The sequence below is a fragment of the Rhagoletis pomonella genome, unplaced genomic scaffold, assembly GCF_013731165.1.
Source record: "Rhagoletis pomonella isolate Grant_MI unplaced genomic scaffold, Rhpom_1.0 Rhpom_scaffold_00013, whole genome shotgun sequence".
Classification (NCBI taxonomy): domain Eukaryota; kingdom Metazoa; phylum Arthropoda; class Insecta; order Diptera; family Tephritidae; genus Rhagoletis; species Rhagoletis pomonella.
The window spans coordinates 2,621,234-2,635,190 of NW_023458567.1; the positions used below are offsets into that span (position 1 = coordinate 2,621,234).

General features: G+C 29.4%; 1 protein-coding gene across 1 annotated transcript in view; it reads right to left on the reverse strand.

The window, feature by feature from the left end:
- LOC118748479 (arginase, hepatic) overlaps window positions 1-13,957 on the reverse strand; it is a 41,939-nt gene that overhangs the window by 24,497 nt on the left and 3,485 nt on the right. The window contains exon 3 of the mRNA XM_036482944.1: window positions 13,552-13,738. Coding sequence (XP_036338837.1) covers window positions 13,552-13,738 — 187 coding nt within the window. The remainder of the gene's footprint in view (window positions 1-13,551; window positions 13,739-13,957) is intronic.

Consider the following 13,957-nt stretch of genomic DNA (forward strand, 5'->3'; position numbering starts at 1 on the left):
TGTTTCCCCAGCTACAATATGTTGTACACATAAATTTATACACATACTTGCATACAATATACACATATGTATTTGATTAAGGGAAATATACATATATACGTATATATATATATATGTATATAAATATATAAAAATTCATATTTATTGCATATTTACATACATATTATACATAAATACTTATTTTATTTCTTTAGCGTTGTTAAAAGTAAATCAATTTTGCTTTCAATTTCTATACACAAAGCTAAGGACAATTGCGCAATGAAATAGGAAAAAGGCAAATAATGATACTATTGCAAACACGAGTACATATACATATGTGCACCTAATTTATATTCGCATAAACATTTTTTTTTTTTTTTAATACACAAGCACATTATCTACACGTCAACATATTTACAAAAACATGCAAACACATACTTTGGTGTATGTGTTTATTTAAGCATTAATTTGGTAGTTGTTAAGTGATTTTAGTTTTAGATTTTAATTTTCAATTCGAGAAGGAACAAAGCAGCCGAAAACTAGCGCAATAGGGGTATTCAATGTGTCCGGGATTGGGCATTGTGCCTGCATAAAGGCGTGCCAATGCTTGTAATTCTTTTTCGGCATACATAGTATAAGAAAGCTCAACTGTCCAATAGGAAATGCGACCAACAGAGTGAATACCCCGTTTTTCTATTAAGTTGCGCGGTAATAGGAGAAGAAGTTACAAAGCCCCAGAAAAAAGTAATCAATTTACATATTTATTATTCTAGTTTACATTATTTTTAAATTAGTACATTTTATGGATGCTAAACAACATGTGGCCGCAGCTTATTGCCACATGCATTGTTATACATATTATTATTATTATTCTTAGTATTCTTTCTTCAAAGTGAGACAGTGAAACATGAACAAACGAAGAAAAAAATGCAAAAAGTGAGCCGAGCGCTAAGCGAGGAAACGCATGAGAACAAATAAAAGTAATTAAGTTAAATTAAAAATAAAATTACACTTAAGATGGACGTAGTTGTAGTAGAGAAATAGGTGGTAAACAAAAACACAAGTATACACAAAACGCATGAAACAAACAAGAATTCTAGTCAAAAATGCAAAATAAAAAAATGCATAAAGCAAAAAAGTAGGAGAGAAGAAGGAAGTGTAGTAAAAGCGAATTAAAAAAATTAAATATTTGCTAATGAAGTTAAGCAGCAGCGGCATATGATGTTTAATTGACGCAAAAAAAAATAATAGCAATTAAATGATTAAGTGTGACTGACGCATGTTTCGTCGCAGCTATGAAAGCATGGCAAGGAACAATTTTAATTGCATAAAAATACGATACAATTTCTGCAGCTATAAAAACTACTAAACACATACATATGTACATACTACATACATTATTCGAAAGAAAACACAACAACGGCGAAAGCAAGGATAAAAATAACACTAAAATAACAATCACAGTATGTTGTCTGCCACCGTTCATTATGCAATGCAATTATTATGTTTATGCTAAGAAAGGCGGTGAAAAAAATACGTGTGTACGGTTCAGTGACAAATTTAATATGAAAATTTTCAAAAAGAATAATATTTCCTATACTTATGTTACATAAGTACATATGTGCTAATTTGGTTTATAAAAAGTCGTCTCAATTTTGCGCATTCTTTAGAAATTTCGACGATATTTCCACTTCATATGGCCGTGAGAGATGTGCTACGGCGAAGTTAAAAAAAAATATATTAAAATATTTTGAACAAAAATTTCTAAATCATGGAAGTTAGACGATTTTCAAAATTCTTAAGTTTAAAAAAAATATGTTTTCGAATTTCGACAGTTTTCAAACTTTGAAATGCTGAAATTTTAGGAGTTTCGAACGCTTTGCTGATGTATTTAAAAAGATTTAGAAAAAAACTTGAAAATCTTTTAATCAGCAACTCATAATTAGGCTGATTTTTCGAAATGTCCTTCAAATTGCCTGGATTCGTTCCGACGGTATAGCAAAAGTGTGATTGCTTTTAAACTTTTTTATCAATCTGTTGATTTTGTTTTTAAAAGTGGCAGATGATTTTCTTTCAATATGCGTTTGCACAAAGTTCAGTTCGAAAATTTTCGAACTTCGAATATTTATGGTATTTTTACCGAAAAAAATTCTATGTTCAAAATACGAAGTCTAAAACTTCCGAAGTTCGCTTGTTATATTAAAACAACTCTCACTATTGTGCTTTTCTTTAGCTACTTTCGTGAAATAACCAATTTTTTATACATATTTTCAGTGCTAAAACGCTTACTAAAATTTTCGGAAAAACTTCAGTTATAAAAAATAAAAAGATCTGAAGAGTTTGGAAAACTAATTTTTATAGGTTCTTTTCTCCGCTTATCAATTTATCTACACTTTTAAGTTCAAACTGCACACAAAGCAACAAAAAATGAGGCATTAAAAATGTATTCGAAATATTTTTGTTTTGCTACAAAAGCGAGGAGAAATTCTGTGCAATAGTGTCTACGCGAAAATGTGTATCTCAGAAGAAAGTATAAATTTTTTGCATATATTTTATGATAAAACTAATTTTAAAATGTAGTACATACTTATTTTAAGCATTAATATTTTAAATTATTATGCATACTTACAAAAGAGTAGTTGAAAATGAAAGCGAAAGTATAGCAAAGTAAGAAAAGATCCGAGTGCAAGAAGCAAATTTGATTGATAAAGTACTTTGCTTTCTTTTTTTTGGCACGAAAAATAAATGAATTTTTTAATGAAATGCAGCAGCTACAATTGAAATAAAGCGAGCACATGCAAATAGATGGACAGGGGAGTACAGACGAAGAGAAGGGCAAAAATCGGCAAGAAATTGGAGAAATAAAAATGAATCTTAATAGAACTTAAACAGGAAAATAGACCAAAATTAAAGGAAAACCATGTTGCAATCACACCATACAAGAGAGAAGAGAGGTGTTAGAAAAAGAAATTAAAGGCGGCACCAACAAGAAAAATGTTTAGAAAGAGCAATAAGCCAAAAAGAAAAAAAAAACAGAGAAATAAAGAGCAAATTTTCGAGCGATGTCAGGCGCTTTTTTTGGCACAGAGGCACTCAAAAAAGGCTGAAAAAAGAATGAAAATGACACAGGAAAGATAAGGAAAATGTTAAAAACTCGAACGATATGCAAATAGACGTACAAAAGCGCAGCACCAAATTTTAATACAAAAAAGTAACTAAAGTTACGGCAGGCAGTTAGTTTAGTGTTTACAGTTTTTTTTTTTTTAGTTTGTTTCCATGTATTTCAAATTGCATTTTTGAAATGTGTGTGCGTTTTATATTACATATAATTATTATTTTTCTTAATTTCAATTAATTATAAGATTTTAATTTTAATTTTTATATTATGAAACAAACTCTTTTATATTAATGTTTTATGTTTTGTAGTTATTGCTATTATATGCGTACCTTAACAAGAACAAAGAAAAAAAAAGAAATGGGTAAAGGAAAAAAATAACAATAATTACTATTTTCATGGGTTTTCAGTTTGTTTTGTATGATTTCGTAATATAATTTTTTTTTAAACTAATCCAACAAACCACAAAATAGCAGTAAATGCAGTTTGTAAACCATAGTTTTAATTGACTTGTGTTTTTAAATATTATTTTACTTATACGTAATTATTATATTTTGTTTTAATTCCCTTCATAGCAGTCCTTGCGTTTAGTTTGTAATTGATTTGCGTTAACCAATGTAATTTTAATTTCACTATAATTTTTTTTTTTCATTTATTAATGTTTATAATTTAGCCATTTTAATCTGTTTATATTTATGTTTTACGACAACAATGTTTGTATGCAGCAAATTAAAATAAAAATTGTGTAAAAAGAAACGTTGAAATCTTATCAAACAGAACGTGTATTTGAAAACTACAAAAAAAATTGCATATGAAATGAATGCATTGCAAAATTTTGCTGTACAGGCCCACTGTGCAGAGCTGCGCGTAGCATTTGGATACAGCCTGCACAAGCGCCTTTTTCACAAACTAAAAAATTATATTTTTTTAAATATTAGTTATTATTTTCAAATTATGCATACACATGTATGTATGTATAATTATTTTAATTCAAATTTTAATACATATTATTTTATTTAGTTCTGATGAACTTGTGTCCTTTCCCTGAACCATATTTGCGCATTTAAATTTTATTTTGTTAATGTAACTAATCACAAATTTTTCCAAACACGCCAATACAGGTTAGTGTAGCTCCACAGCGTAGTAAAAGGGGAGTTGGAATGGAAGCCTCATTTGCATACAAATTAAAAATTTCTGGCAATAATTGTATGAGTTAAGCTGCCTTTACACGAATCGATTTTTGTCGTTCAACCGTAAAATGTAAATGTTAATGGCTTTTCAATAGGCAACAAATAACAAATGTATGTTCGGCATTTAAAAGTGGAGATTCCGAATTATAACCATTGTAAATTTCCCGCTTTAAAAGCATACATACATACATACATATGTGGTCTTTCATTGCAATGACTGAGGTACGGCTAAATTTTCTCAAATATGTATTGAGTTCCAAATAGATACAAATCGCTCTCTCTCTCTCTGACTTTGTTCCAATAAGGAACGCTAATACTTCTCGCTTTTATATACAAATATTGCTAAAGAGTTGATATATATTTATTGATTGGCGCTTATATGTTAGTGTTTGGCCGAGCTTCTCCTCCGATTTGTGGCGTGCGCCTTGATCTTGTCACACAAAGTGAAGGGACTTACAGTTTTACGCCGAGCCGAACGGCGATTGTATTTTTATGAGAAGCGGTTTTTCATTGCAAAAATACACTCGGCAGTTTGCCATTGCTTGCGCTGTTAAGAAAAAATCTTTTTTTCTATATTTTTTGCGATGTTTGCTTTGATTGACCAGGGCTTGAACAGAGGCCCGCCTGGAGTTTTTATATCGAGCCCTAACTGCCAAAAGAGGTGAGCGTATTTTTTTTTTCTTTTCGATGCAAAAATGCATCTAGATGCTCTAGGAATATTTCTGCATCAAAAATAAAATGTCGGAAAAAATGTCGCTTACATTTTTTTTTGGCGGTTAGGGGTCGATATGTTGACAGCAGTCCTTCAAAAAAAAAATAAATAAATAAATAATAAAAAATTGCTCGTTTAACAGCACAAGTATCCACAACAAATATTTGCAAAAACAAAAAAGTTTAAGCTTCATTATTACTTTTAATTTTAATTATAAGTTTGTGTTTTCATTTTAATTTAATTAAAATTCAAATTTGTATTTCTCACTTAAAAAGGAAGACATCAAAATTGTATTGAAAAAACTGTAAGGAAAATACGCAAGAGAATTTTTAGACGAAAATCTGTGTTTTTGACCTTAAATAAAATATCAATTTTGATTTTTAAATTTGATTTGTTTTTTATTTTATTATTATGATTATCATTATGTATTACCATTGTCATTATCAATATTATTATCGTCGTTTAAAGTACAAAACCGCGCATGTTCAGTTGCATAAACTATTTTCTAGAGAGTAAAAACACTAACATTTCAAAATGGGTCTCTTTTTTATAAAGCAGTCGTATTTCTGGCTAGTATATTTGAGGACGAATGGCAAAGGATTTAGCCAAGAGCTTGTGTGAGCAAATCGAATTTTTGGCAGCAAATGTCAGTTACGCGGTTTTGCAGAATGATGATACGCGGTTTTGTACTTTAAAGGACGTTACACATTCATCATTTTTTTATTTCTCGTCCTCTCCGTTTCCCATTTATCATTTTATGGCCAAAAATATTTTGTTCATTAGTGTGGCACACAAACAAGTGCGAAAACTTACCACTGTTAAATTATCACTAAATATGGCAATTAGCTTACTTATTTGGGGTATTCACAAAATAGCATCACTAGTCATATTATCATAAAATCATTCATTTTATTGGGGTTAAAAATATTTTCGAGTGATTCTCCGAAACCGTTCTTTTAGCCCTTTTGAAATGTATGACTTTATGACAATAAGACTCATGAAACCTTATGCATCCACTGACTTAGTAGTATTTTAGGCGATAAAACAAGCAAATACTTTCTCAAAATATTAAAAACTTTTTGAAAAATTTAGCAAACTTTGAAATTTTAAACCAAAAATTCAAACATTTTTTTTCAAGTCCAAGTTAAAAAAATTACTTCAAGCCAAAAACTTTAAAATTTGCAGCAAAAAATTTAAGCATATATATTTTTTTTGCTTAAAATTATTAACATTTGTTGGAATTAAAATATGTACGTATTTCGTTTTGACTTTTGCCACACACGTGTCATATTTCAGCTATTCTTCTTTCAAGGAAGAAGAGGAAGCAAAAATCAAACAGTCACTTTCTCACACTCGCTTAAGCGATATATGAAATTTTGACATTTGTGTGCTGACGAAAATCAATTCAGCTGTTCTATTAATACCAACTTATTTGAATTCGCCTTGGTTTGAAGTGGATTTTCTTTTGAAAGTCAAAAATTGTTTGCTTTGAAAAATTCTGAAAATTTTCTAGCAATTCAAACTAAATTTTTTTAATTTGAAATTTAAAAATTCTGTTGCTTAAAGTTTTTGTTTTAATTTAGGAAAAAAATTGAATACCGTTAAAAAAATCGTTGCCGCTATTTGTGTGCTGCGCTCTACTCATTCATGCTGCATTTATTCACCTCTACATCGAGCTCCGCCCTCTTTATTTTCACGTCCCTTTTTCTTTTTACTCCTTCCCCAGTGTAACTTTTCTCTTTCTCTCTCCCTCACTTTTTTATCATTCTCTTTGTTTTTCGTTGCTCGTTCAACCATATCTCGTTAGTTGGTTAATTTTTGTTGTACTGTTATTTAGTTTTCGTTTTGTTGTCAAAGATTTAATTTTGTTTGGTTTACTTTTGTGTTTTTTCGTTCGTTTTTTCGGTTTTCTCCCATTTATGTCGGCGTGTGGTAATTCTGTTGTTTTGCTTGTGGCGGCTCTTTCTCAACATTTAAGTGGCATTTCCCTGAGATAAGAATGTAAAAGAAATCACCCAGGAGAGCTGCGAATTCCCGCTGTTTTCTTCTATTTATGCTCGCTCTTTCTACTTGTTCTTTTGTATTTCACATTTCAGAAAATTCATTTGTTTTGTGGAAAAGTATTTTTTCAGTATTGCTGAAGATTTTCTAAAAAATTCTGTGAATTTTCTTTCTAGTCAAGCAGCTAAACAGCTGTCCAGTGTATGAGGATTGAACTCGCAATTCGAATTCTTTTTTGGAATTCAAAATATTTTTTTTTTATAACAACTTAAAATACAGAATATGTATAAAAAAAAAAAAACATTCCAATGCTAGTCAAAACGCAAAAATAAAGTCTTAAAAAATAGGTGTAAAACGTGTACTTATAACAAAAAGAACTATCCTTAAGAGGAAGAAGAAACTAATTTTACAAGTTTCTTTATTATTTTTTGAAGCATTCCAAAAAAGTTAGAATGATATTGCAACAAATAATCTACTTATTTACAAGAATACTCAACAACAAATTTTTTGACATTCTTATATTATATTTTTACTAGAAAAAATGCAGGCTTATAACAAAGGTGTTATTTTAAATTTGTATGTATTTCAGTGAAAAATGTGAATTTTTAATTGAATTATAAAAGCGTATAACAAAAAGCAAATGATGCATAACCAAAAAAAAAATAATGCTTCTATTGAAAAACGAAAAGACAGACATTTATAAGTTTATGAAATTTAATTTATTCAATTCTTATATATTTATCAATTACAAGCATAAAAACAAAAACGAAGCAAATGATATTTATGCAATTTATTATCTATCTTAAACATTATGATTACATTTATGATATTATTATTCTGCTAGCAGCATATTTATAAGCAAAACTAAAACAAAAAACATAAAAATTAACCAAAAACCCAAAATGAAAGTAATATTACATATAAATGTGTTTCAAAATATGCTTATGAGTTTTTCTTCATTTACTTTACCTAAAAAATTAGTATACCACATAGAAATATTACAAGTGATATTTCCATGTAAATTTTCACTCCGAGTATTTGTTTCGATATACATAGCCCTGTTTTCGATTTACTATATATATTTTTTTACGTATTTATTTATTTTTATTTTCACTTGTATTATTTTTTCTTTTCAACTGCTTAATTTGTGAAATTATGTTGGTTATTATTTTGCATATTTTTTATTAATATTTAATGAGGATTTCGAAGCTATTTTAGTTAAACTCGTTTTCTTAGACGTTATACTTTGTCTTGTTTTCACAAATCTTGTGCTTCGATTTCGTTAGTTGCATTTTCCTTTCGGCTATTTAGTTTTCTCACTTCGTTAAATACTATGATTTCACTTCTTTGGGTGAACTCATTTCACCTCGTAATTTTTGTCGATTTTCGATTTGCGTTTTTCTGTTTGTATCTACGAATTATACTCTTGGATTTCGTTTACCGGATTTTTTCACTTGGTTGAGTGATTTTATTTCACGTCATTGTGTGATTTGATTTCACTTCTAATTTTCTGTCAATTTATGATTGTGTTTTTCCATTTTTTCCTCTGTGAACTATTTGATTTAGCTTCTAACTTTCTTCTATTTTAGATATGTTTTTGTATGTGTTTTTTGCACTAATTCTGCGCTTCAGTTTCGTTACTTGCATTCTCTCATTTGGTTCGAGTGATTTGATTTAACTTCGCTGGGTGATTTGATGTCACTCCTATTTTTTCTATTTTCGATTTCGTTCTATTTTTCATTTTTAAATTTTTTTTCAGATTTTTTTTTCCGATTTGTGGTTTTTGATGTGCCATTGATTTATGTATGTCATTTGAAAAGAAAAAATGTTTTATTTTTTCATTTTCTTTTCGCCATTCTATGTTGTTTATTTTTAAGCGTTATTTTATTTAGTTTTCAATTCTCAAATCCGTTTCTTCATTTGATAGCGTTGTAATACTTGTCAGCTGCGTACCAAAAAAATGAATTCGCTAGCGTTTTTCTTTTAGGTTGTAATCGCTTTGTGGTTTTAAGCTCATTGATTTAAGTTTTTAATGAAATTCGATGCGAGTAATAATTTAAAAAATCCCGAAAGCACACATCTTTTACTTCAAATTATGTGCTACTACACTCCTTTTCCTCACAGTTCTTATTTATGTGCACACATACTGTATTGTGTGAATTGTGTGCGTTTGTGACGCTTCCCTTTCGCCGACTTTCTTTTTGTGCTCTCACTTGCCATTTAATTTTCTCTCTTTTCATTTGTTGTTATAATTCTTTGATCGTATCGTATTCATCGACTACAACATCCCATCGCTAAACAAGAATATTTATCAGTTGTTTATTTACACTGGAACACAAATGTTCTTGTATTTTTGTTTGAATATAGTGTACGATAATTTTTCGCCAACAAATTTTCAGTTTTTTTGCAGCTGTTTCTTCTCTGCTATACGTAATGAACGGATAATGAATCGAACAAATAATGACAACGGTATTTTCCCCACGATTTCACGCATTTGTTGAGTCTAGTTTTGTATATTGTCTCTGTATATTGTATAACTGTATTGTGTATATTTTCGGTAAGTAAATTTTATAAGTTAATATAATTTTTCATATTTTGAAAAATTAGCATTCCATATTTCTTAATTGGCTTATAAGTATGTATTTATACTTGATAGTTCATACAAATTTATTATAATTTTTTTTTTTTATTCTATGAATTGCGTTACGTACCTACATCTTTTCAACACTCCCATTATTGGTTATCTTTGGATGTGCTCCGTATCGAGTCATCAAAGAAATAAAAATAAAATGAAAACAACAACACTGTTTGTTTACCACTTGTCAGTTACATGTTTAACTTTTTTCGTTTTCTCCCAATTTGCTCCAAATCAGTCGACAGTTACTTAAATGAGTCAAAAAACGCTCGGTTTGTATTTTTCTTCTTCTATTCAATTACTTAGTCGTACATTTTGCAAAACATTGTATTGTAATATTTTTAATTTAATTCTGATTTGTTTATTTACAGGTGTTTGTGTGCTAATTTTCACAGTTAAAGAAATAAACAATATATAAAAACCATAAAAAAGTAATCCCAGATTATTTGAACTTCTTGAACGCCAACCGCTCACGTACAAAGTATTTAATTATTATAATTGTATTATTATTATTATTATTATTATTATATTTTAATAATCTATATTCTTTTTGTTAAAAATTTAGTGTATAATTTTTTGTAAGCGTATGTAAGACTTGTTTATAATTTTTGGCAAAAATATGAACAAAAAAACAATACAAAGCATAAGACAATCAGCAAAAATAATTCAAGTTACCGTACCAAGCGACCATTCATTAATCACTTGTCATCCACTCAAGCAGCGAAGGCGATCATGATGGTGATTATTAACGTAGACCCGATTGAGTAAAGTAAAAAAAAAAAAACAATATACAGGCAGGTTCTGTAGGTAATTTGAATTCAAATTCAATTGCAAAGCCAACTGCAATTATTTTCAAATATTTTAATTTCAAAATGCGATATTTCAAAATCGCTATTCAAGATATCGCACGTTTAATAGATATTTCTAATTTATCCATTCTTGTTACTGGCTGTACATAATTAATAACAAAAACTAAGTCAAAATAATATATGTTTTTGGACATTTTATCATACAATTAATTAATATGGTTAAGCAGGATAATATGTTCAGTCTAACAGATAACTAAATTAAAAAAATTGGCGAAGATACACATACATCTGTTATATGTGCCTTTCGATCGTGTTTTCTGTTTGTATACAAACTACATATCGACGGCCGAATGGAATGATTCGAAAACGTTCTATCTCAGAAAATTTTTTAAGCACGCCTACTTCAGAATTTGATTAAAAAATGGCCCCATCTCAGAATTTGGTTCAAAAGCGAACTATCTCAACTGAAAATATGTTGAGATATGGGGCGTTTCTGAATGGGCTGCTGAGATAGGGAATTTTTGAACTGAATTCTGAAACAAGGCGTTGTTCAATAAAATGCCAAATTCTTTCGAAATTCAAAAATTGTAGGATTTTACTTCCAAAAGCGATAAAGAATAAACAAACTATAGGCATTTGGTTTTCATTTGTGAAAACTTTGGAATTCGGAGTAGCTTCTATGAATTTTGGTTCCACAAAAATCAAATTACATACTTATGTCTGGTCTACTTTAATACATTTGCATATTTGTCATTTTCTACCAAATCATTTATGTTTTTTTTTTCTTCAGATCCCATAACTAAATCGCATTGTAACATTTTCCCATAATTAACAATTTTACCAAACTTGTAATTTTAAGTTTAATATGCTATGTCATTATATTTATTACGTAATTGTAAAGTTATATACTTATAATTTATTTATTTATTTGTGCATTGTATTAATGGCTTAAAAGCTTCAACGGTATACATGTACGGTCTGCTTGAAAGAACAAAGAGAACCCAACAAATCATTAATCGACACCTTTCGTGTGATTTGAAGAGGAAACTGCGAATAGCTCCCGCTTCTCGAGAAAAAAGTATTAATGCTTTTACCAAAAAACTTAAGTATTAAACCTTTCTTAGCTTTCTCCAACTACACCCACCACTTGCTCGGTTATTTTTTGACTTGTCATCAAAAAGTAAGCCACCACTCCAGCTCTTGCGAGCTTTGACTTGCATTCCACAAGAAATTATAAAATTGCAACTTAATTTCGATGTGTCGAATTCGCATTGTTTTTCTGAATTCCTTACTAAATTTATTAAATTTGTATGCATTATGAGTTTTAGAAAACGAAATATTTTTTGTTGAAAGCACTTACTAGACTTAAATAACTTTTTTTTTGCAAGCAATTAAAAGCTTTTAAGTTATGCCATTCTAACTAACTTTTAAGCACAAGAAATGTGTATTATTTGAATTAGATTAGAACTTATTTTCTTCAATGTACTTTTATTATTGTATTTACATATAGTGGTAATTATTTGATGCGCAAAATGTAAGTTTAAAAGTGGGAAATAATTTTTTCTGTATCTTTTCCTTTTTAAAATTATGTTAATTTTAGAGATGAGTTTTTCTTAAAAAGGAAATACGTACATACATATGTAAGCTTGGTTATCGATTGAGTTTGCTATTTTTAATTTATTTGATTGCCAATTAGAAGTGGAAGTATTTTTTTTATGACTTTTAAAAAAGTTCTAGTTTATTTAAAAAAATTAACTTTTTGGTTTCACCTAATTTACTTAAAGGTTCTTTTAAACAATATATTTTTGCTTAGCAGTTGTAAAAAAAAAAACGAAAACATATTCCAATAAAAAAATTACTTGAGAAGTACAAATAGATTTAAGTAAATTAACATATTTATGTACAATGCTGATAAGACTGTGAATGTTAGGTGCAACCTTTGTATGAAGTACGTATTTTTGCAAAAAAAAAACAACATTGTGATATATTTAGAGTAAATATATATATAATATTTATATATAGTAATGCCGTTAAAAATAATAATAAATTTCACATGTTTTATAAACTTTTTTTTCGAAAATTTGTATGCATATTGAGAAGACAAAAGAACGCAGGCGCAAATGGTGAACGCGTAAGGGGAGCAGAAAAAGGAAATTTTTCTGTTGCGAACAGGAAAAAAAACTGTCTTAACTACCGTTCCGTTCCGTATTGTTACGTATTCCTGTTGCTTTTCGCAAAACGAGAACGAGATTTTAACAGAATTCGCGACAGCAAAGAAATAAATTGACCATCAAAAGCGCTATGAAGATTGCTTCCTGAACTAAACCAATTTTACTCAGCAGCAAAAAAATAATTTTGCGAAGAAGCGCAAATTTCAAAGGATAAAATTCGTATGAAGAAAATGTGGAATATACGCGAAATTGAACAGCTGATATCGCAAAGTGTAAAATGATGCTGACCCACGTCGGGCTTATTCAAGCCCTGCTGATTTTCAACAAATCTTTAAACATCGTTTGCATTTTATTTTCTAAAACTCAAAGCCATCAAAATAAACTATTTTCTATGCAAAAAAAAAAAAATCAAATCAACTTTGTTTCCTTAATTTTTTCTGGGTCTTATCTGCCAGCTGATAGCGCAAAAATTATGTGCAGAACAAAACAAGGTTTATTGAGAGAGAATATGTAAATATGTTTGTAGTTTTACGTTGAGTGCTGTCGGTCAGGGGTGTGCCTACATACTACATGCAGATGGATGTACATACGTACATTAGGGTGGTCTAAAAATGCATGTGAAAAAATAAAGTCGGAATTTTTAGGCTCTTATGATTTTCAAGAATTCCATACCATTTCAACGAAAAGTTGTTTTTTTTTGCCCATATAAAATTCATGGAAAACTTTGAGCACTTTCAGCGACCTCTAAATATTTTTTTGATTTCAAAATACAAAATAGGGGTATATTATTTCGATATATATCACCTCACATAGGAGGTGAGAGTTTCAAATTCTTCCTTTACTTATTTTGGACCACCCTAATGTAGATACATATATGTATTTTATGATTTTTTTCTTCTTATATTACAAGTTGTTGTAGCTTTTTTTATTGCGACTTACCAAACAGGCGCCGTTTTTTCGAGCTGCGCATGCTGCCAGAAGACGCGTAATTCTTTGAGTAGAAACGACACCGGCATGCCATGTATATTACCCGACTCGGAGGTATTATGCAGATTGATGTCCGCATGTGCGTCCACCCATACCAGCGATAGATTGGGCGTGTGCTGCAAGTGGCCGGCAACGGAGCCTAAGGTAGGGAATCATGACATAAACTTTAAGAAATTAATAAATAAAATTTTAGATTACTTAAAAAAGAATGGACATAATTTTATGATGGGATATTTTCAGCTTTTGCAGTCTTAATTCATAAATGTACCTGCAACAAGACATAAATTAGGATCATTACAGCCGACATCTTCTGAATTCTATTCAAAAGTACAGTGGGGAGCAAGAATGAGTACATCGT